Raw genomic sequence first — 21,484 nt, 5'->3', positions numbered from 1 at the left:
TATATTTTCTTTATACTCTTGCATACTCTCTCTCATCAGTGATATCTCATTTATATACTTCTATCATGAAATAATTAGATCAGACACAGAAATGATAATATTGACACCAAAGTAAAAAAAAATAGCTGTGAAAGAGAAAACTAGAGAAGGTATTTCACTTCTACAAGGAATATCATACTTGATTTTGTGGTCGATTTAATTTTTAAATAACACATAAAACATAGATATTCCTCCTTGGTTTTAATAAAATATTGCTAAAGGAACTTCCCTTTAGATGTGAAATAGAAGCATTCTACTTTAGTTCATCTGGAAGATAGTTGAAAAATAACGTCTGCATCACTGGAATTTGATTTTTCCAGACCATCAATCGACATTTTGAAAAGTCTTGTTTAAGATTCTAAATGTTAATGGGATTATTTTATAAAATTTGAGTATTATATCTATTTTGTCAATTTTTCTATTTCTTTAAGTAAGAAACATTTTATTCAAGGTCGTGCTTCTAAATTTAAAGCTGTAAGACATGGCTTCAATCACATCTCTTAAATTAGAAAAAGAGAGTAAAGGAAGAAATTAAAGTTGAAGAGTAGTGGAAAATTTAGTTGCTACAGTTTTTTCTCTTCTGACTGATGACAGAATGACAATTTATTCTTATAAATCCATTAATAACTGTAATTATTATCATTTTGGAGATAACTACTGTGAAGAGAACAAAGGTAACAGAACACTTGTCGAGCACTATTTTAATGACATATTGTAAATGAAAAATAAATGGGCATAGATTTTCATGTAACTGAGTAATCAGTAACCTGTAATTTAAGGAAACAGGTTTTACTTAGCATTATTTTTATATCCATGACTGTGCTTCTCTTACCGTCGATATCTTCATAAGATGCATATGAATGTCTTCTTGGAGCTACTATAAAATCTGACACATTTAAGATAGGATTTTCTCCCAAAAAATCACCAGTCAGCATAACATTCAGCTCCTCTTCTACCCGCTTCTTGGACTGACATTTTACAACAACTACAGGAGAGAATATTTCCAGTTATTTTGACTATTAGGTGATATGATCATTCTTGAGATAGAAGAAAATAAATTATGTCATGAAAAATAAAAGTTCCTTCCTTTGGCATTGCATCTGGCATTCTCTCTCTCTCTCTCTCTCTCTCTCTCTCTCTCTCTCTCTCTCTCTCTCTCTCTTTCTGTTTCCCACTCACTCACTCATTCACTTTTTCATGCAATATCTATAAACATGCCATTTTGAAATAAAATATGAATATTAAATAATATGTAAAAATAACAAGGAGAGATAAATCTAGGGGACTTAGATAATAGAAAATTATACTAGGATGTAGAAATTTGATTCAGGAACTGACCTAGCTATATTGATAATTCAATTGGTGGTCATGAACATGTGAATTTTTCAGCTATCTGTATGCTCATTGTGATAAATATCAGATTCTACTTACATAATTATACTATAGCAAATACATTCAAATAATTTAAAAAATAAATTATGTATCATTTATTTTGTAATACCAGTTCAAAAATATTTCTATTATATTTATTTACATGCATCTCAAAATTTGTATTTAAAATATTTAAATAAAATATTTTGATTTTCACTCATGGGTTGCTTTTAAATTTAGAAAATACACTAATGAACAATTAAAAATAAAATCATAATAAATCATTTAAAATTAATATTAAAATGTGACATTAATGTACAGCATAAAAACTTTATGTACTTATATATATTAAATTCCAATCTTTTCTTACATTGTTATTCTCAGAAGAAGTTGTCAGTAATCTTGTGAGAAACCAAAATATTGTTACTATAAAGCTACTTACTAACTATATAAAGAAATATTAATGTATTCCTTTGGTATTAATTTTATACAATAAAATAGTATGGGGCCAGGTATACTAGAGTCAACATAAATAAGAATATTTCTCCAAAATATATTAAATGTTGTATTTTTATCACTTCAGATGCACATAGGACATAAATTGCATATAAAGGATAAAAAGGGAACCATAAAATTATAAAAGCTTTCGAACTGAATTACGCTATGCTTTTATAGCATCGATAACAATATATTCACTTAAACTACAAAATTGGATAATGTTTTGAGATTTATGTGTCTTCACAAACATACCACATTTATAGTATAAAAATATTTTAAATGAATTTATTTTAAATGATAAAATTTACAGGTTGATATTCAATATTTTGGACTTAGAATAAGTATGTGAAATGTATAATAAGGGTACAAAGTTAGATGTAAACTAAGAGGGTTGATACAGCAGAGGAAAATGTACAAGCTTTTCTGGTTAAGTTGGAAATGAGTATGATCAAAGTTATAATTAGTAATAATTAGCATCACATTACTGGTCTTATCCTGTAAGTCCTTAGGAAATCATTGTCCTGATAATATAAGAATCATGAAATCACAGTGGATTCACAGCCATTGTATTTCCACTATGACAGGTTGTGGAGTCATTTTCCAATTGTCTTCCCCAGTGGACAAGAGCAGATAGGAATGCACAGAGAGAAAAGGTGGCTCACAGAACAACTAAAGTATCCTGGATTTGAGAATAACTTGGGTGACAGATACATAAAAAAGAAAAGAAACAATAAACAATGATGGTGATACAGTTGAACTGGGAAAGCAATAGATAAACTGTAATGCATTCTTATCAATGAAGAATGAACTGTAGAGAAGGTACATAATATATATTTATAAAATTATACCTATTTTTTTCTTAAGGGCATTTGTAGATAAAAATAATTACTAGAATAGGTTTTTGGCTTTTGGAACAATAATTTAATAACTAGCACACTATCCATTTCAGAATATATTTTATGTTGAGTGTACGGTGGCAAAGTGTACCCCCTTGAGAACTTTAGTACATTTCAACTAGTTTTTGGAGGACATCAAAAACGACTAGTGTGTGGTAAAAGTAAGAATTGAGAGCTCAATGTTTCCATAGGATAGTTACTGGATGAGACTTAGAATTACACAGAAATTGAAATATGGTGATTAAATGTGACCAAAACAAATACCTGGGACTCATAGATCTAGTAGAGGGCTTTGAGTGCTTCACAGAATGTGAGATAAAGGGCCCTGAAATTAATGTTATTTCAATTTTAGCTGATTTCTAGGTTCTGCCAACAAGAAGAACAACTGAAAATGGTGTAGTTTTGTGGAAAGATCATTGGACTCATTGTTAGAGGACCAGAATCATTCCTAGCATTCCCACCAATAGGGCTGGTTACTTCACAACTTACTTCCTCCAGACCTCAACTTCTTACTTGTACAAAGAAAAGTTGGGATTAGAAGGTCTCTTCAAATTCTGGTGTTTTCTGACACTAAAATGTACTTACCTGGAGGGAATTTAGCATGTTTTGCCTGTGGGAGTCCAAGAATGGGGTATATCCATTGTATTGTTTGTATTTCTCCACTGTCTATTCCCATAGTTCTAATTAGAAATTAAATGAAGAGTGAACAAATATAATAAACACTTTCAATATTAGCTGAAAAGAGCAAATTTTTTATGAACCTAATGGTATTTTAAAAGAGCTTGTGAATTTAAACTTTGGTAGAGAGAAGCTAAGTATAAAATACAAAACACTTTCAGCGAACGTTGATTTTATAAACATTTCAAAGCAAATCCTGGGAAATTATCACAAGTAAAAATGGAATACAACCATTGTGAGATACAAGTTAAAACTGAAGAACTTTCCTCCTACATTTAAAGCTTGGCATTGGTATATACTGATGTGACTAAACTGTGCTTAATCAGAGGAATTGTAATACAATTCCCATGGATTACATTCTAAATTAGACGAGCAAAACACACATAAAAAAATGTCATTAACTATAGGACTTCAGAAAGTGATGAGATATTTACTTTTGGGGGATACCAGTTAAAAGAAAAAGGCATTTGTCAAAATATTTTAAGTCCATTATACAACATCAGGAAGGTGGCAATATTAGAAAATACTTCTGATCATTGTTGAAAATGGGCTTTTCTTGTTCGAAATGAAACCTAAGTCATAGCAGGTAGGACCAGCTTCGTGGGTATGTGAACTATGCAACAGCACAGAAACCTCACACTAAGAATTCTTCCATGCTTGTTTAATGTATATACTATAACTGTCTTGAAATTATTAATAGTTTTTGAACAAGAACCCCCATATTTTCATTTTTTACTGGGAACCACAAATCATGTAGGCAGTCTTGGCTGCAGAAGTGGTAAAAAGTATGGCAGAATGGGCCCACAGGAAAAATTTTTTTGAAATGTGGAGAGGAAATATGAACACACAGGACAAAGAATTTCTTTTTAATTAAGATTTCTAGACCATTATTTAATTAACTATAAAGCTGAGGAAACATTTCAATTTTGCAGCATTATTAGAGTTCCCCGAAATTTCAGTGAAGCGAAGAGAGTATACAAGTAACCTACATTCTGGAAATGACACAGTATCCCCTAGTCACAGTACTGTTTCAACAGGATGTCGTATCTACCTGGCACAGTGCCATCACTTGGTGAATGCCAGCATCACAAGTCCTACACTTTGCCTAGACAAGCGAGCGGTTTTAGGTTGTTTTCTAAATACAGGTTATTTTCCCAGTCAAAACAGTCCTTTTATTTGTCTCTGACTCTGATTCATTGACATGATTCTTAATATTAACTTGTTCATCACTCTGAACTTCATATCAGCAATGATATATACTAAACCCAAATAACAAATATAATTCCCTCTCTGAACATATAAATTTCAACACATCAGAGAATATAAAATCATGAACTTTATACATTGCATAATATATAAAAGAAACTGATTATACCAGTGCTAGACTAAATGAAATAATTTTCCTTCAATGTCCTAATTTGAATGTTACCTTTTTGTGTCTGTGCTCAATTCATCAAAATTGTCAATAGGCCAACTTTTTCCATTTGCTCTCATCATTTGAATAATGACCATTGTTTTCTGTAATCTCATAATTTTGGGTACAAACATCACTGGGATATTTATAATTCCTTTAGGAGGCAATGCAATTCCTGTAAAAATGCAAAAACAATTTTTAACGTGGTAAATATTTTCAGATACAATTCAAACAACTGAAAGTAATATCCTTATTTGTTTACCGATAATCATTTTTTTCTAGATTACTTCTTAACAAAAAAATACATTTTGCTAAATTATAAGCACATTTTACTGGCCTCACTAATTTTCTTCAAATGTCATCAACTCTATTAAAACACACACACACACACACACACACACACACACACACACACACACACATTTATCCTGAGGCAAGAAGGTTCTCCTGAAGAAGCTGGAAGGGCTGAGAAAATGTTGAAAAAGATGGCTTGGGCTTCCCACTGTGATAAAAGAACCATAAAACCCACAAATCTTTTCAAGTCTTATTACATTTTGCAAAAGACAAAGTACAGCAATTTTCGATCCTTAATTTCTTGTGTATTTTTCCTCTAGACCATAATGGCTCTAGATATCTGCTTAGAAACCCCAAATTGCTACCAATAAACTGTTCATTTACTTAATGGGTGCCGTGAGGGAAGTCAAAGTGTATTTGTGAAAGAAAAGGTGAAAGAAAAGGGCACCCACTCCAGCCTGTAAAAAGCAGAAGAAGGAAAAACTGACAGCATTTTCTCATGTTCTAATGGATTAGAATTTTTTAATCTTAACTTTGTATAAGAACCACCTGTGATACTTGTTAGACATGGAGCTTGCTAAGCCCCACATTTATTCAGTCTGGGCTGTGGTCCAGGAAGCTGCATGTTTAAGTAGCACCTCATGGGATGCAGAAGCAGATGGTCATGGGACCATACTTTGACAGTAAATCCTATCTGTTGGAAAAGTATTAAGAGATTGGAAGAGTGGTGAACTTCTGGCCACTTGTAACAGTGAAGGCTTCCAAGTGATGAGTGTTTCCCTTTATTGTGAAGAGTAACACTATTTCTTTATAAGAAAATAAGGGACATTGACTATATTTTCTTTTAAAATTCTTTGTTATAAGGTTGATGATATTCCCAGCCATTTTGTCTCAGATGAGAGAGAATGCTGTACTAAACTACTAAGAACATTAAGAAAGAAACTAGAAAATGGCCCTTCTGCAAAACATCACAACTCAAAATTCTTATAAATTTTAAAATTTAAAATTTTATTCCTTCAGGAAGTGAAAATGTTCTAAGGTCTAATATTATAGTTAAGAATAATTAATATGGTTATGAGTCATTATTTATTGAGAACTGACTATATGCCAGGCTCCATGCTAAGTATTTTTCATATGGTAATTCATTTCATTCTAAGAAAATCACTATAAATGAAGTGCTATTATGTTTCTTATTTTAGAGATGGAGAAACTGAGACAATTTGGTTAACTTGCCCAAAGCCCCAATAAAAGATTGCATTGTTTACTAAGCTATCTAAACAATGTCTGTTATCTTCAACTTTGCATTTATGAGCTCTATATTTTTAGTGAATCATTGCTTTCAAATGAATTAAAACAGCAAGAACTAGATAATAAAAACAGCAAGAGCTGAGTCGAATAAACCAGCATGCATCCCCAAGGAAATCAAGTTTAGAAATTATTACTTACCCTTACAAAATTATAGTATCACTAAAATTAGATTATATTATGATTAAAATTAAACCTAGACATTTGGATGGTGTAAGGTAAGTTAAGATAAACATATAAAAGTATAATTCATTATTAACACCATGCTTTTTTATAATGTTTGAATTGAAAGTATGGAATGATAATGTTATGACACGTAAGCCGATTTAGATATAAATCTAGTAGCGGATTCCAGAAGAAACAAGAGTGCAGCATGAACATGGGGAAGCAAAAGAAAACAAGAAAGTACGTGACCATGAAGTGAATGTTTAATTTCAGAGATCAGATGCTTAAAGAATAAGATAGATTACAACTTAAAATGAAAAAAGAAAAGAAAAGATCCCAGTGCACTCAAAGAAAGAGAAGTCCCCCAACACCCTTCTTGCTTATTCTTTCAATATAATACACAGCTGGGCCCACCTTACCACATCCTGGTTTATACCAACTTCATCTACTTTTTCATTAAAGAAAAACTGGACTTAGTGCAGTCAATAATGGACTGTCTGTATGCCAAGTGTATCCTTTGTATAAGTGACTGCATAATGGCCAAAATTAAGAACTTGGTGCAGAAGTATTGAGTAGCTCTAAAGATTGCTAAGGATCCAAGATATGAACAATTACTAAACACACACACACACGCACACACACACACACACACACACGCACACACACACACACAAAGGCATCTATGCAGATGACTGCTTAGTACAAAGAGTAAAGTAGCACAAGAGTTACATTGTGGCCATGATTGACTGGAGAGGACTTTAAATGAAGGATGGAGAAGATCCCTGGAATTCCCGTCATGTACATTTTTAACCATAGGTAGAACACTGAGAGGATGCCGGATGATTGTAGAGTCCCTCAGTTCTAATTCTTAAGAGACAAAGTTCCTCTGCTTTCATTCAGCCAACTTTTTCTGTTGCCAGTTTATTAACATACTACAGCATGAATTATTATTCCACATAACCATTTGCTCTGTTATGAGCCTCAACTCATATGGTTAAACACACTCATTTTTGATGTTGTTTTGAAAATAATATTGTTGTGTCATTTTAAAATTTGTTGTCTTTTTATAAATCAGATGGTTGCTCTCTCACACACACAAATCTAGTAGCCTATTTGTGGCTATAACTTTTTGCCAGACTAGAAAGAACTGTAGCTCCCTATTGAATTCATGATAAGTTTTTTTAAAATTATTGCTTGCTTGAATAGTAAGAATCACTGTGCTGTTATTAATTTACAAGAAATGACTAAAATTTAACACTGAAAAAAAGCTCTGAGAATTTATCAAATTCATTTTGTGTCTCACAAATGAGTTTTATTTCCTGCAATGTTCCCATTGTTTCTTTCAAGTAGAGAATGAATAGAGAATCTACCTATGTTTTCTTCTAATACATACATGTTTTTATTTGTATAGTTAAATGTTCAATTTGTAGTTTATCTATATGTATGGAATGAAGAATGTATCCAATGTTATGAATTTTCTATATGGGACAAATTATCCAAAAACCACTTACTGAAAAGTACATTGATTTGAAATGCTGCTTTCATGGCATTTCTATATGTATTTTGGTCTTTTTCTGTATTCCCTAGGTTTCTTTTTCTTTCTATTCAGGTGCAACTGCCACATTGTTTTTAATTATATATGCTTTATTTTCTAGTAGGGCTAATTGTCATCTTCTCTAGCTTGTTCTTCCTTCCTTCCTTCCTTCCTTCCTTCCTTCCTTCCTTCCTTCCTTCCTTCCTTCCTTCACTTATTTTTATTTATGTATTTCATCTCATTTTTTAAAATAATTTTTCTAAATTTGGAATGAACAGTTAGCTGCAGGAAGTGTATGAGGAGGCAAATAGTATGTTTAATGGGATCACCCTACATTTATACTTTAAAAAAATAATTGACATATTGGTCCATTCACGATCTATTCAAGAGTAACAGCATGGCCTCTATTTTTTTCATGTGAGCATAATATTAGGTGCTTCTAGTTTCTTGAAATAGATTTTCAGCCAATCTTAGTTTTCAGTGTTTGCTAGAGGCTTATTGCAGTATTTTCATAAGTGTTAAGCAGGAAGCTGAGAGAAACTATATCAGTTGTTTCTATCTTCTCACTAGGAAATCTACCAAGTATGATGAGGTATAGATTATTTATAGAATTTTTGAAACACTGATAATACTTCATGTTTAGTATCTGAGAAATATGAAAGAGCGACATTCATTGTATTACTATTATTATTATTATTATTATTATTACTTTTGCTTTTGAAATCTGCTATGTTACACCCGGCATTCAAAATTTTATTCACTGTATTTTAAAACTACTATTTTGATTGCTCTTTTGATTAAAGCTGTTAGAAATATTTATGCACTGATCTATTATTTGGAATGTAGAAATTGTAAAATGCTTTAATAGCTATGAAATTTTCTGCCTTCTTAAAAGAAAAACTTTCTCAAGAGAGTAAAGTGAACATAATCTTCATTTTAGTAATGAAAATATTTCATCCTGGAAGATTAATTTTTAATCACTTTACTGCTACTGCATTACTGCTCCCCACAGCTTAATTTCTAATATTTAATATGGCATTAGACAGCCCACATTGGGTAATCAAAGAGATACTAAGAAACATACTAGCACACTAAGTCATGCTATTATTTTTGTTATAGTGGTTTATTTTAAATAAGAACATAAGTTTTTATTTTAAAAACATAGTCATTAAGAACATGACTTTTCATTAACCATTTTCACACATGAAATCTATGCACTTTTTTACCTGAATACTTCATATTTTAAGCAATGAATATTTTGAAAAATAACCTTTAAATTATGAATAAAAGATGGAACAGAATTGTTTATCTAGCAATTAGGAGAAGAATCAATTCACTGGTCCTTCAAAGATATTATGGGTTGAATTACGTCCCCCTGACTAATCCTATGTTGAAGCTGTAGTCGCCAATATCTCAGAATATAACTGTATTTGAAAACAGGGTCTTAAAGAGGTGGTTAAGTTAAAATAAGACTGTTAAGCTGAGGTCCTAATCCAATTGGACAGATGTTCTTATAAAAAGAGGAAATTTGGACACTGGCACACATTAGGGATGCACTCACAAAAGGAAAGACCATGTAAGAATATTGTGAGAAGGCTGCCATCTACAAACCAAGGAGACACCTCAGAAGAAACCAAACCTCCCAACCCTTTCATCTTGGACCTCTAGTCTCCAGAACTGTGAAAATATTAATTTGTTTAAGCCACCCAGTCTGGTATTTTGTATTGCAACCCTAGCAAACTAACATAAAATTATTTTTTCTTTCCCAATGTCTCAGAGATGGAGGCATGGAATGCCATTAAACTGGCTGACAAAAGTTGTAGTTCCAGGCTCTCAAAACACAGGACAGATAAACTTGACTTTGACTGACATCTGGTTGCTATGATCATGAAAAAGCATTCTTCCCCTCCAACCTGTACCTCATTGACTGAATGTGGGCACCTATTGAATAACAGGAAGGACAGTACAGGAATTGAATTTTCTTTGTGAAAAATTAGACACTGTTGCTTCTTTACCCTGTTCATCTTTTATAGAGCTAGCTAATGTTTGTGATTTAATAAAGAAGTTGTCTAAAGTATACACTAAATGGAAGAGTTTAGTGTAGAAAAAGTAAGCACTATTTGGAAAGTCACATTTGCTCATATAGGTAATTGGGGGAAACATGAAACTCCATGCCTCTTAGAAAAAAATGTTCAGTTTGTAACAGAGAATGTTTTTAAAATAGGTGTGGGAGTTTTTAAAAACAAAAATGGTTGCTAAGGTAAATTTTATATCATGAACTAAATACCTGTAAGATATAGTTTTAGGTTTACTTGTTAAAAATCTAATACATTAACAAAAATTAAAAAAAATGGCACTTAAAGAAAATATTGATTTTACTGTAAATATTTCATTGCTGGCTCAAAATGAGGTAAAATCCATGATCAGAGCCTCCTGACTAGAGATACAATGAAGGAGATAGTTTTTGGTCATTGAAAGTCATCAAGCACATGCTACATAGAGCTTTACATGATTAGAGCTTCTTCCAGCTCTAATATTCTATAACATTTTTCTTCACAAATAGAAAAGATAACTAAGATTTAAAAAAATAACTTTGGGGAATTCAATATTTTCTTGGAAAGTAGATAATTTTAAGATAAACTTGTCTTCTACTACTACTACTACTACTACTACTACTACTACTACTACTACTATAACTAATACACCTTATTGACCAATTACCATGTGTTCTTTGTACTCTGTACTGTGTGTGTGTGTGTGTGTGTGTGTGTGTGTGTGTGTGTGTGTAAAATCTCTCTCTTCACCTACAGGAATAATGCACTGTGATAAAGTATAGAGCATAGCTTTAGAAGTTTAAATTTATGCTCTGTTACTCACTAGTTCTGGGAAATTGAGCAAGTTATTTAAATGTTTAAGTGAGAGTTTCCTCATATGAAAAGGGAAGCTAATATAATATATATATCAAAGTTATGCTATGGCAAAGGTACTATTCCAGTTCCATTCAGATCGTCCCATTTCGTATAGTATGTATTAATTCTACACTATTTTATTCTTTCACTTATTCTTTCAGAAAATACTATGTGCCATGCATTGAAATAAGCATTAGGGATAAAATAGTGAAGAAAATAAGACCCCTGCTTTCCTGGGTCATGTATTCCAGAATGCTTTTTTGGGGGGTGGTGAGAATAGAAGTCAAACTATAAATAAAATGTATCATACGTATGGTGTTGAGTAAAACAATAAGGATTAGAGTGATGTGGATATTATTATAGGGTGGTCTAGGAAGGCCTCTCTGATAATATTCACTTGAGCAGAGCACCTAAAGAAGTTTGAGATGTCTTGTAGACACCTCTGGGTAGAATACTGAGATAGTCAGTAGCTATATGAGTCCGGATTTAAGGAGAGGACAAAGCTGGGACCATCAATTTAGAAGTTGTTGGAATTTCATGTGCAACAGAATGAAATCTCATTGAGTGTGGATAGAAATGAGAAGCCTGAGCCCTGGGCCTCTAGGAAGTCAGGGGGACAGGAAGAGAAGAGGAACATACAAAAGAGAATGAGGAGGGTTTACTAGAGAGATAGAAGAAGAATCAATTGAGTCCTGGAGGCTGATTATTTCTAAAACCATGAGGGATCAACTGTGTCAAATAGAGCTCATGAGTTGAGCAAGATGAGGACAGCGTATGGATGATTAGATCTGGTAATGTTATGTTACTGATGAACTTAAAAGGAGCAGTATCTATAGACAGATTGAAAATAAAGCTGGAATTGTTTGGGTTCAAGAAATAATGGTATAAGAAGGGAAGACAATAAGTATATAGATAACCCTTCAAATTGTTTTGCTATACAGAGAGATCAGAGAAATGGAATAGTAGCTGGCAGAGATAAGACATAAACAGAGGCATGTCTTTTAACATTAAGAGCTATTATAGCATGTGCATGTTGACAGAAATAATCCAATAAGAATTATAGAGAAGGCAGAGGAGAGAATTCCTAGAGAGCTACACATGGTTGAGTAGGAGAGGGGTTCAACGAACAAGCAGAAGGATGCCCAAAGGGGCATAGAGAGCTTTTGTGATGTAATGAGAGGGAATGCAAGGTACATGGATGAAAATAAAATTAGGCTGATCGATATAATGGAAGAATCAGACAAAAAGACTCTAATTTGACTCTGTATTCTTAATGAAACAAGAAGGATGAATATCAGATGTGAGTAGGGAAATAAATGATGAATGTCAGTAGCAGTTATCAAGTTTCAGTTCACTGCAGGAAATTTTACTATAGAGAATTTTATTAAAGAAAAACCAGGTTCTATCAAAAGTTCATTACTCACTCACAATTTACCTCTCTATTATTCTTTAGTATTTACTCATCTTGACATCCATCAACCATTCTACCTATTTTAAAGGCCTCATATTCATAACTCCTAAGCAGATGCTAGTCCTCTCTGTATTAGAATATATACCTGTATTTGTGAAATTAAGAAAATTGCATAAAATGACTGAAAAGAGAAATGCCACTGTGCCTTGGGTTCCATTTTTAAAGTCCAGACCTTATAAACTATTTTAATAAGTTCAATTTCTATTCTCTTCATAGAAATGTTCTAATTGTATAAGTAGGTCTAAATTGCAAATTATATTTGTCCAAGAGACAGGTATCCAGGTATCTTTGAATAACAAAAGCTGTGGCTTTGTTTTTTCACAATAAAATTAGTAGCTTCACTGACTAGCTAGGAAATCCACCTACTTTATGCTATAAATCATAATTTAAAATCTATGTAATTGTAATCTGAGCTCATTCGTGTGAAAAATTGGTCACAACACAATAGAAAAGAATATTTTATAAAAAATGTGAAATCATGCTTAGCTGCTAATATAATTTAATAAACACTCATGATAATTATCTGGAGATCTGGGCATGCTTTATGTCAGGCAGCAGCACACCATTAAATGTCACTAAACATTGAAGTCTTGAAAACATTTTCTAATTCATAAATAGCAACATTTAATTTTTAAAAATCATTTTTGCAAATAGAATTTTTATTATTCATGTCAAACTACATGATATATGTTACCTAAAATCAACATGAAACATAGCAATTATCTCTTATTAGAGAAAAAAACTCTTTTCTAAATGCAATGCTAGAACTCTGCTTATTTAGCTCTGATTATTAAGAATCATATAAACACAAATGATACATATTTTATCTGTTAAAAATAGATATTACAGATACCAAATATAGCGTAAGTCTTTATCTTTTTGACTATTCTCTCATTTTATAATGATATAATCCTTATCCAATACAAAGATATTTGAGATAATTATAAATATGCAGTTAAAGAAATAAAAGCGAGATCCCATGTCTCTCATCTTTCAAGCTATTACAATACAAAAACCAGAATATTTATATTGATACAGTCAAAATATAGAAATTTCATCCCAATAAGTATCCCTCTGTTTGACCTTTTATAGACACCCCTAGCTCCTTCACTATGCCATCTCTGAATCATTACAACTGCTAATCTGTTCTCTGTTTCTATAATTTTGTCACATGAAGAATGTTAGATGAATGGAATCATACAGTAAATAATTTTGCAGTTAGCTTTTTCACTCACATAATTTCCTGGATATTCAATCAAGTTTTACTCATTAAAAAGGTATTCGGTAAAATAGTAGGATACAAAATTAACATTCAGAAATTGGTTGAATTTTCTTACACCAATAACAAACTAACAGAGAGAAAAATTAAGAAAAGAATTTAATTTACGATTGCATGAAAAAGAATAAAATACCTAGGAATAAATTTAACCAAGAAGGTAAAAGACCTATATGACATTGAAGAAAGAAATTTAAGAAGATAAAAATAATGTAAGGCTATATCATGCTCAAGGATAGGAAGAATTAACATTGTTAAAATGTCCATACTACCCAAAGCAATCTACAGATCCGATGCAATCCCTAATAACATACCAATGACATTTTTTACATAACAAGAACAAATAATTCTAAAATTTATGTGGAACCACAAAAGAGCCTAAATACACAAAGAAATCTTGAAAAAGAAGAACAAAGCTGGAGGTATCATGCTACCTAATATCACACAATACTACAAGCCTATAGTCATCAAAAAAAAACATGGTACTGGCATAAAAACAGATAAACAGATCAATGGAACAGAATAGAGAGCCCAGAAATAAACCCACTCTTATACGGTCATTTAATCTATAACAAAGGAGGTAAGAATATACAATAGAGTAAAGACAAACTCTTCAATAAATGGTGTTGGAAAAACTGGACAGACACATGGAAAAAATAAATAAATACCATATACAAGAATAAACTCAAAATGGATTAAAACCTCAAATGTATGACCCAAAACCATGAAACTAGAAGAAAACAGGCAGAAAATTCTTTGACATTGTTCTTAGTAATATTTTTTTGGGTATGTCTCCCTAGGCAAGGGAAATCAAAGAAAAAATAAATGGATCTGGATCAAACTAAAAAGTTTTGTTCATAGCAAAGGAAACCATCAACAAAACACAAAGACAACCTAGTGAATGGGAGATGGTATTTGCCAATGATACATCTGATAAAGGGTTAATATCCAAAATATATAAGGAATTCATAAAACTTAACACCAAAACCCCCCCAAACAATCCAATTAAAAAATGGGCAGAGGATCTGAATTGATATTTCTCCAAAGAGATCAGAGAGATGGCCAACAGACATATGAAAGGATGTTTGACATCACTAATAATCAGGGAAATGCAAATTAAAACCACAATGAGATATCACTTCATATCCGTGAGAATGGCTATCATCAATAAATCAACAAAGTGTCAGTGAGGATGTGGAGAAAAGGGGACGTTTGTGCACTATTGGTGGGATTATAAATTGGTGCAGCCATTATGGAAAGCAGTATGGAGGTTCCTCAAAAAATTAAGAATAGAACTACCATATGACACAGCAATTCCACTTCTGGATATTTATCTGAATAAATCCAAAACATAAAGTCAGAAAGATGTATGTACCCCTATGCTCAAAGCAGCATTATTTACAATAGCCAAAATATGGAAGCAACTTAAGTGTCCACCAACAGACTAATGGATAAGGAGAATGTGGGATATGTATATAATGGAATATTACTCAGCCATAAAAAAGAACGACATTTTGTCATTTCTTACAACATGAATGGACATAGAGGGTACTTTGCTAAGTGAAATATTAAAAAAAAAGTAAACAACAACAAAAAAACAAACTCATATATACAAAGAACAAATTGATGGTCACCAGATAGGTGGGGTGGGGTGGGAGTAGAGGGGTGGGTGAAAAAGGTGAAAAGGATTAAAAGTACAAATTGGTAGTTATAAAAATAGTCATGGGGGTGTAAAGTACAGCATAGGGAATACTGTCAATAATATTGTAATAACTATGTATGCCATCAGATGGGTACCAGACTTGCTGGAGTGATCACTTTGTAAGGTAGATAAATTTATAATCATGATGTTGTACATCTGAAACTAATATAATATTGTATGTCAAATGTAATTGAAAAATAAATTTAAAAATGTGCTTATTAATGCTTCATTCATTTCTATTGCCGAGTAGTACTTTATGGTATGGTTGTACCAGTATGTTTAACCATTCATCCATTGAAGTGCATCTGGGTCGTTTCCAGATTTTCCCCATTATGAATAAACCCGCTATAAACATTCATACACATTTTTTTGTGTAGACATACTTTTTTATTTTTCTGGGATAAATTCCTGTGAGTGCAATTGTTGGATGTTAGGGTAGTTGAAAGCTCACTTTTGTAGGGAACCACCAAACAGTTTACCAGAATGGCTGTAACCCTTACATGCCCACAAGCAAGGTATGAGTGGTCCAGTTTCTCTATATTTGATATATTTTTTAATTTTAGCCATTCTGATAGGTTTGCAGTGAAATCTCATTGCTGTTTTGTTTTGCATTTCCTAAAGATGAGTGATGTTGAACACCTTTTCATGTGCTTAATAACTATCAGTATATTCTCTTCGGTGAAATGTTTGTTCATCATATTCTTTATCCATTTTCTGATTTAACTGCATTTTTATTAGTGAATTTTCAATATTTTTATGTATTCTAGATACGAACCTTCTGTCACCTACATGGTTTATAAATATTTTTCCCAGTTTATAGCTTTCCATTTCATCATCTTCTCATGGACTTTTACAGAACAAAATATTTTAGTTTGATGATGTCCAATTTATCAATTTTCCCTCATGGAATTTGCTATTGGTGAAATCTAAGAACTATTTGTTTAGCATTATGTTAATTTTTGTATGTTGTGTGAGCATCTTTGTAAAAATTGCATTCAAATTATAGATCAATTTGGATAAAACTGACATCTTTACCATATTTATCCTTTCAATTCATGAATATAGCATATTTGTTCCTTTGTTGTTTGATTTTGTAATTTTCAGCATACAAGTCCTTTACATGTTATGCTAGATTTACTTTTCAATATTTCTTTCACTTGGAGAGATTGTGAATGGTATTATGTTTTTAGTTTCCACATTTTCATTGCTGTATATGTAAATATGATTGATTTGTGTATTGTTTACTGTGGCCTTACAGAATTCACTTAATACTTAAACTTTTTTTGTAGTTCCTTTGGGATTTTCTGGTACCCCATGTGATGTGAAAGTAGAAACAGTTTATTTTTTCCTTTCCATACTATTTGCTTTTTGTTTTCTTTGCTTGCTTTCCAGTAATGTGTTAAGTAAGTGGTAAGAATGGCATACTTGTGTTGCTGCCTATTTTAGAGAGAAAGTATTCAATGTTTCATAATTAAATATGTCATTAGCTGTAGTTTGATCATGAAGCTCTTTATCAGGTTGAGGTTCTCTTTTATTTCTAAATTGTAAAGAGTTTTACAAGAAATAAATATTGTTTATTCCAATGCTTTTTTCTATGTTGATTGACGTAATTTTTTCTTTAGCCTTTTTAACAGTATGGATTACATTAATGGAATTTTAAATATTGAACATGTCTTTGCTTCTGAAATAAGCACCATTTGGTTGTGGGTATATATTTTGTTACATATTGGTAGATTCAATTTACTGACATTTTGTTGAAGATTTTTGCATCAAATTTCATGAACAAGATTAAACTTCAATTTTCTTTCATTGTGTGTGTGTGTGTGTGTGTTTTTGTATCAGGGTAATTTGAGAAGAGTTGGTGTTAATTTTTTTTTTTTAATGTTTGGTCAAATTTTCCAGTGAGACCATCTGGGCCTGAAGATACCTTTTGGGAAGCTTCTCAATTATTAATTAAATTTCTTTAACAGTGATAAAACTATTTATATATTCATTATCTCGTTCATCTTTGGTGAATTTTGGTAGTTTGGAATTTCCTAGAAGTGGATGAATTTTTCCTAAGTTGTTGAATTTATGTATTTAGATTTGTTTGTAATACTACCTTATTTTTCTAATACCTTAGGTTATATGTAGTGATATTGCCATGGGTTAGTTGAACATATTTTAAGATTCTAACTGATTTATAGTGTTTTTGAGTATATCATTTCATATAATTCTCTTAGTTGTTTTAAACGGTAATTCAATATATATATGCAACTTATTGCTATGCATAGGTGTCAATGTTTAACTACTTTGAATGAAATGTATATACTTTATGTTTTAAAGTATACCTGGGATTTGTTTTAATTAGGCATGATAAGACATTCAGACCCAGAAATGACCGTCATGAAAGACGTTTTCATATTCATATAGCTCTAGAAACAGGAGGCATAGCATGCCGTGTAGGAACACATGGAAAAGCACTAGAGTTGGTCATGGGGGTGGAAGAATGGGCAAGAGCCTTTATTGTGGTTTTCATGGGATAGAATGAGTAAAGTAGGGTAAGTAGGCTAAGCAGGTTTAGGATTGGCTAGTTTGAAAAATTTCAGTGGACTTTAGGGGATAGGGGTTCCTGACTCTGGGGTGATAAGGGTAGGAGAACATTTGCCTGGAATGTAAAAACCTAATAGAAGAGGTATAGGAGGTATGGGCTCTGGATTGGTTAGTCTGAATATGAAAGGTACTCTTACATATGAGTCATTTACTATCTCTATGAATTAGCTAACCCTGGGAGAGGCATTTCCGTCCTTGCCAGCAAGGCCCCAAATGCCAGAGCCTTAAAAATAAAGAGAATAATAAAGTTAATATACCTTATTTCCATTTAAATCACTTTATCTGTTCCACGTTTTAATTGTAATTATATATAACCTGCAAATATACTTATTTTAAGACTTTCCTCTCTCTGTATAAGTAAATCTAGATGTAGAAATAGAGACCCCATATCAGACAGTGTTATATTTTTTTGCTTCACTCAGCAAATATGATTTAAGGAACTCAAAAGAAGTAAGATAGCCTACTATTATATTATATTTATCTATTCTCATGTTCTTCACTTTCTAAAGTCCTAATCCTTCTTATGTTACCGTTTCATGTTTAGAGAACACCCACATCCTTTAGACATTCTTTAAGGGTTAGTTTGCTTATACCAAATTCTTTCTATTCTTTCGTCTGAGAATTTCTATATTTTTTCTTTATTCATGAGGATATGTTATCAAGATACAGAATTTACAATTTACAGTTCTTTCCTTTCAGTAGTTGAGAAATATGTACCACTTCCTTTTGGCCTCCATGGTTTCAGATGAGAAAGCCTTTGTTATTTGAATTGGTGTTTCTCTGTAAGTAATACACTGTTTCTCTCTGGCTGCGTTCAAGGTTTATTTGTCTTTAGTTTTCAGAAGTGTAATTATGATGTGTCTTGCCATGGATTTCTTTTGCTTTAAAATATTTAGAGTTTACTCAGCCTCTTGAATCTCAAGACGACTCTGAATCTCTTTAGAAACTTTTCAGATATTAAATCTTTGAATAAAGTTTCAGTCTCACACTCTCCTCTCCCTCTGGGTTTCTGATAATATGACTGTTATTTCTTTTATTATTTTCCTATGGGTCCCTGAAACTCATTCCTTTTCCCTACTCCCCTTTTTAATGTCTCTCTGTTGTTCAGATTGTGCAAATTATATTGCTTTCCTCACATTCACGATTCTATTCTCCATCATCTCCATTCTCTTCCTGATCTCATGCAACGAGATATTTATTTAACTTACTATGTTATCAGTTCTATGATTTCCAGTTAGTTCTTTATTTAACTTAAATTTTTCTCGGATTCTGTTTTTTTTATTTGTTTCATGAAAGTTCAAAATAATTTGCTGAAGCAGAATATAAGGCACCAATCTGTACTGTCTCATTGCAGAAGTGTTATGTGGGAGTTTTGTTTCCTGATGGGCCCAAGAGAAGAGCCCCAAAGAAGAGATGGGAGGAAGCAGAGTACCGATCAGCTCCATCTCTCACCACTTCACTCTCCTTTATTGGAGCTCGGTGGGGTTAGAAGCTCAGTTCTCCACTGGTCCTGGTTCCCATATGAATAGAAGGGAAGCAGAATGCCAACTCCTCTTCCTCACATTACTTCATTCCAACTTGTTGATGCTTGATGGGGGTGTAGATTGTGGTCTCTACTAAATCCCACTAACTCTAGAGATTGGGTTACAGTAGGAATGTCTATCGATGCTGCATTCCATCCTACTAGATCTTGCTAACACCCAGAGTGGGAAGAAAAGTAGATTGCTTACCAGCCCAACTTGCACCAGTTTTCTCAGTCTCACTCACAACAGGTAGTTAGAGGTGACTAGACCCTCCAGGGACCTTCTTTTTTAGTTTCATTATTGCCAGGTGGGGAAGGGCACTCACCTTGTGACGACCCTGTTGACATTATCCTGGTGGGGTACTTGGAGTTCTACCTGCTTCTGTCAGGAAATAAATAGAAGATAAATTCCCCTCTCAGCCCCAACAGTATTCCAGCAGAGGAACTGGAGGACTGACTACTTCAACTGGGAAAATGGTAGATTACTTTGTTGCTTGGCCTCATCAATACCAGACAAGAGGGGAAGGAAATCAGAGTGTACTGCTTCTGAGATATGAGGGTGGGTAGGGTAAGGTAGAAAATTAACTATCTGCTTGGCCCCTCTGGACCTATGAGGGCAAGGGGCACTTGTTTTTTCCATTGATGTTTGGCTAGAGTAGGGTGGGAATGAATAGTACTATGCTATCTTGGCAACACAAGAAGTCCAATAAATAAGAGTATTTTAAAAAATATATTGTCAAATATGAATTGTTTCCTATATTTATACACAATCCAATATAGATCTTCTTTCCATTTATATGATTCTCTTAGTTCTATAATTTCTTTTGAAGTGACAGAAAAATGTCACTGAACATTAAAATGTAAAAGTCAAGGAATATAGATAGATAAATGAATTAGGATAGTAATGCTACTGTCAATAATAGTAACAGTGTATTTCAAAGTGGTGATGAGGATTTTTCTAATTGTAGGGAACCAGGGAACTGTGTCTTCTGAGAGAAAAGTCAGGTTTAAAGAAGGTATATAAAACATTTAGATAAGTTGATTTAGGGAAGAGAGGGTATTTTCCTTATGACAGATCACGAGTTCCAGAGGATGGTATGGTAAAGTATTAAAATTTGGAAAGGAATGAGAGTTGTAAAAAAAAAAAAGTGAATGTACTCTGCCCTTGGGGATACAAATGCTGAGAATGAGGAATGACCAAGAAGAATAGGTGTACATATGGTAACAAATATAAAGAGGGAAAAATGTATAATTACATGCTTCCATGTGGAAGATAGATGGTGGTGGTAAGATCTCACACATCCACCAATTATTCAACATTCTCTAACTACCTAAACATGTGCAAATACTTCACTATATATGAGCTTAGTATTCTCAACACTCGGCCCTCACAAATATAACTCATCAAATGTGGAGTTTGCTAATGTACTCAGGAATTGTGTGCTTGTTTGTAAGATAAATGTCTCACCATTTACCTTTTTCCTGCTATATGTTTTCTCCCTGAGATAAGTTGTGATAAAGATCACAGCACCATTTACATGTGTTAATAAGATAAATAGTACTAAATGATGGCTTCATCTGCTCCTATTAAGGAGTCATTGATTCCATTAAATGTTCAGTTGCTATAGGAAAGGAAATCAGTTATAGCTACCAGAATTCAGGAGGAATAAAAACTAGCAAAAGGTAATGAGTGGTTGTGCCTAGTCAAAAACAGGGAAGTCCTAGAATGGATGCTTTCATAAAATACATTCGCTGTATCCTTTTTATGAGATAACTGAAAAAAAAAATGTACCTCTAAGCCTTCTGTAAGATTTAATT

At 32.6% G+C, this 21,484-nt stretch overlaps 1 protein-coding gene and 1 pseudogene across 4 annotated transcripts in view; one reads left to right on the top strand and one right to left on the bottom strand.

The window, feature by feature from the left end:
* The window catches only part of CFAP47 (cilia and flagella associated protein 47), a 364,825-nt gene that overhangs the window by 29,922 nt on the left and 313,419 nt on the right, over positions 1–21,484 (bottom strand). For all 4 annotated transcript variants that reach the window (XM_016128242.2, XM_036227120.1, XM_036227121.1 and 1 more), the window contains 3 exons: positions 4,912–5,071; positions 3,390–3,484; positions 872–1,024 (listed from right to left, as the gene is read on the bottom strand). In XM_016128242.2, the coding sequence (XP_015983728.2) occupies positions 872–1,024; positions 3,390–3,484; positions 4,912–5,071 (408 nt within the window). The remainder of the gene's footprint in view (positions 1–871; positions 1,025–3,389; positions 3,485–4,911; positions 5,072–21,484) is intronic.
* Positions 6,875–7,525, top strand: LOC107501775 (annotated as a pseudogene).

Source organism: Rousettus aegyptiacus, unplaced genomic scaffold (genome assembly GCF_014176215.1).
Source record: "Rousettus aegyptiacus isolate mRouAeg1 unplaced genomic scaffold, mRouAeg1.p scaffold_m13_p_9, whole genome shotgun sequence".
NCBI classification, from domain to species: domain Eukaryota; kingdom Metazoa; phylum Chordata; class Mammalia; order Chiroptera; family Pteropodidae; genus Rousettus; species Rousettus aegyptiacus.
The sequence above is the reverse complement of the archived record's forward strand: the minus strand, read 5'-3'. Positions and strand labels throughout refer to the sequence as shown.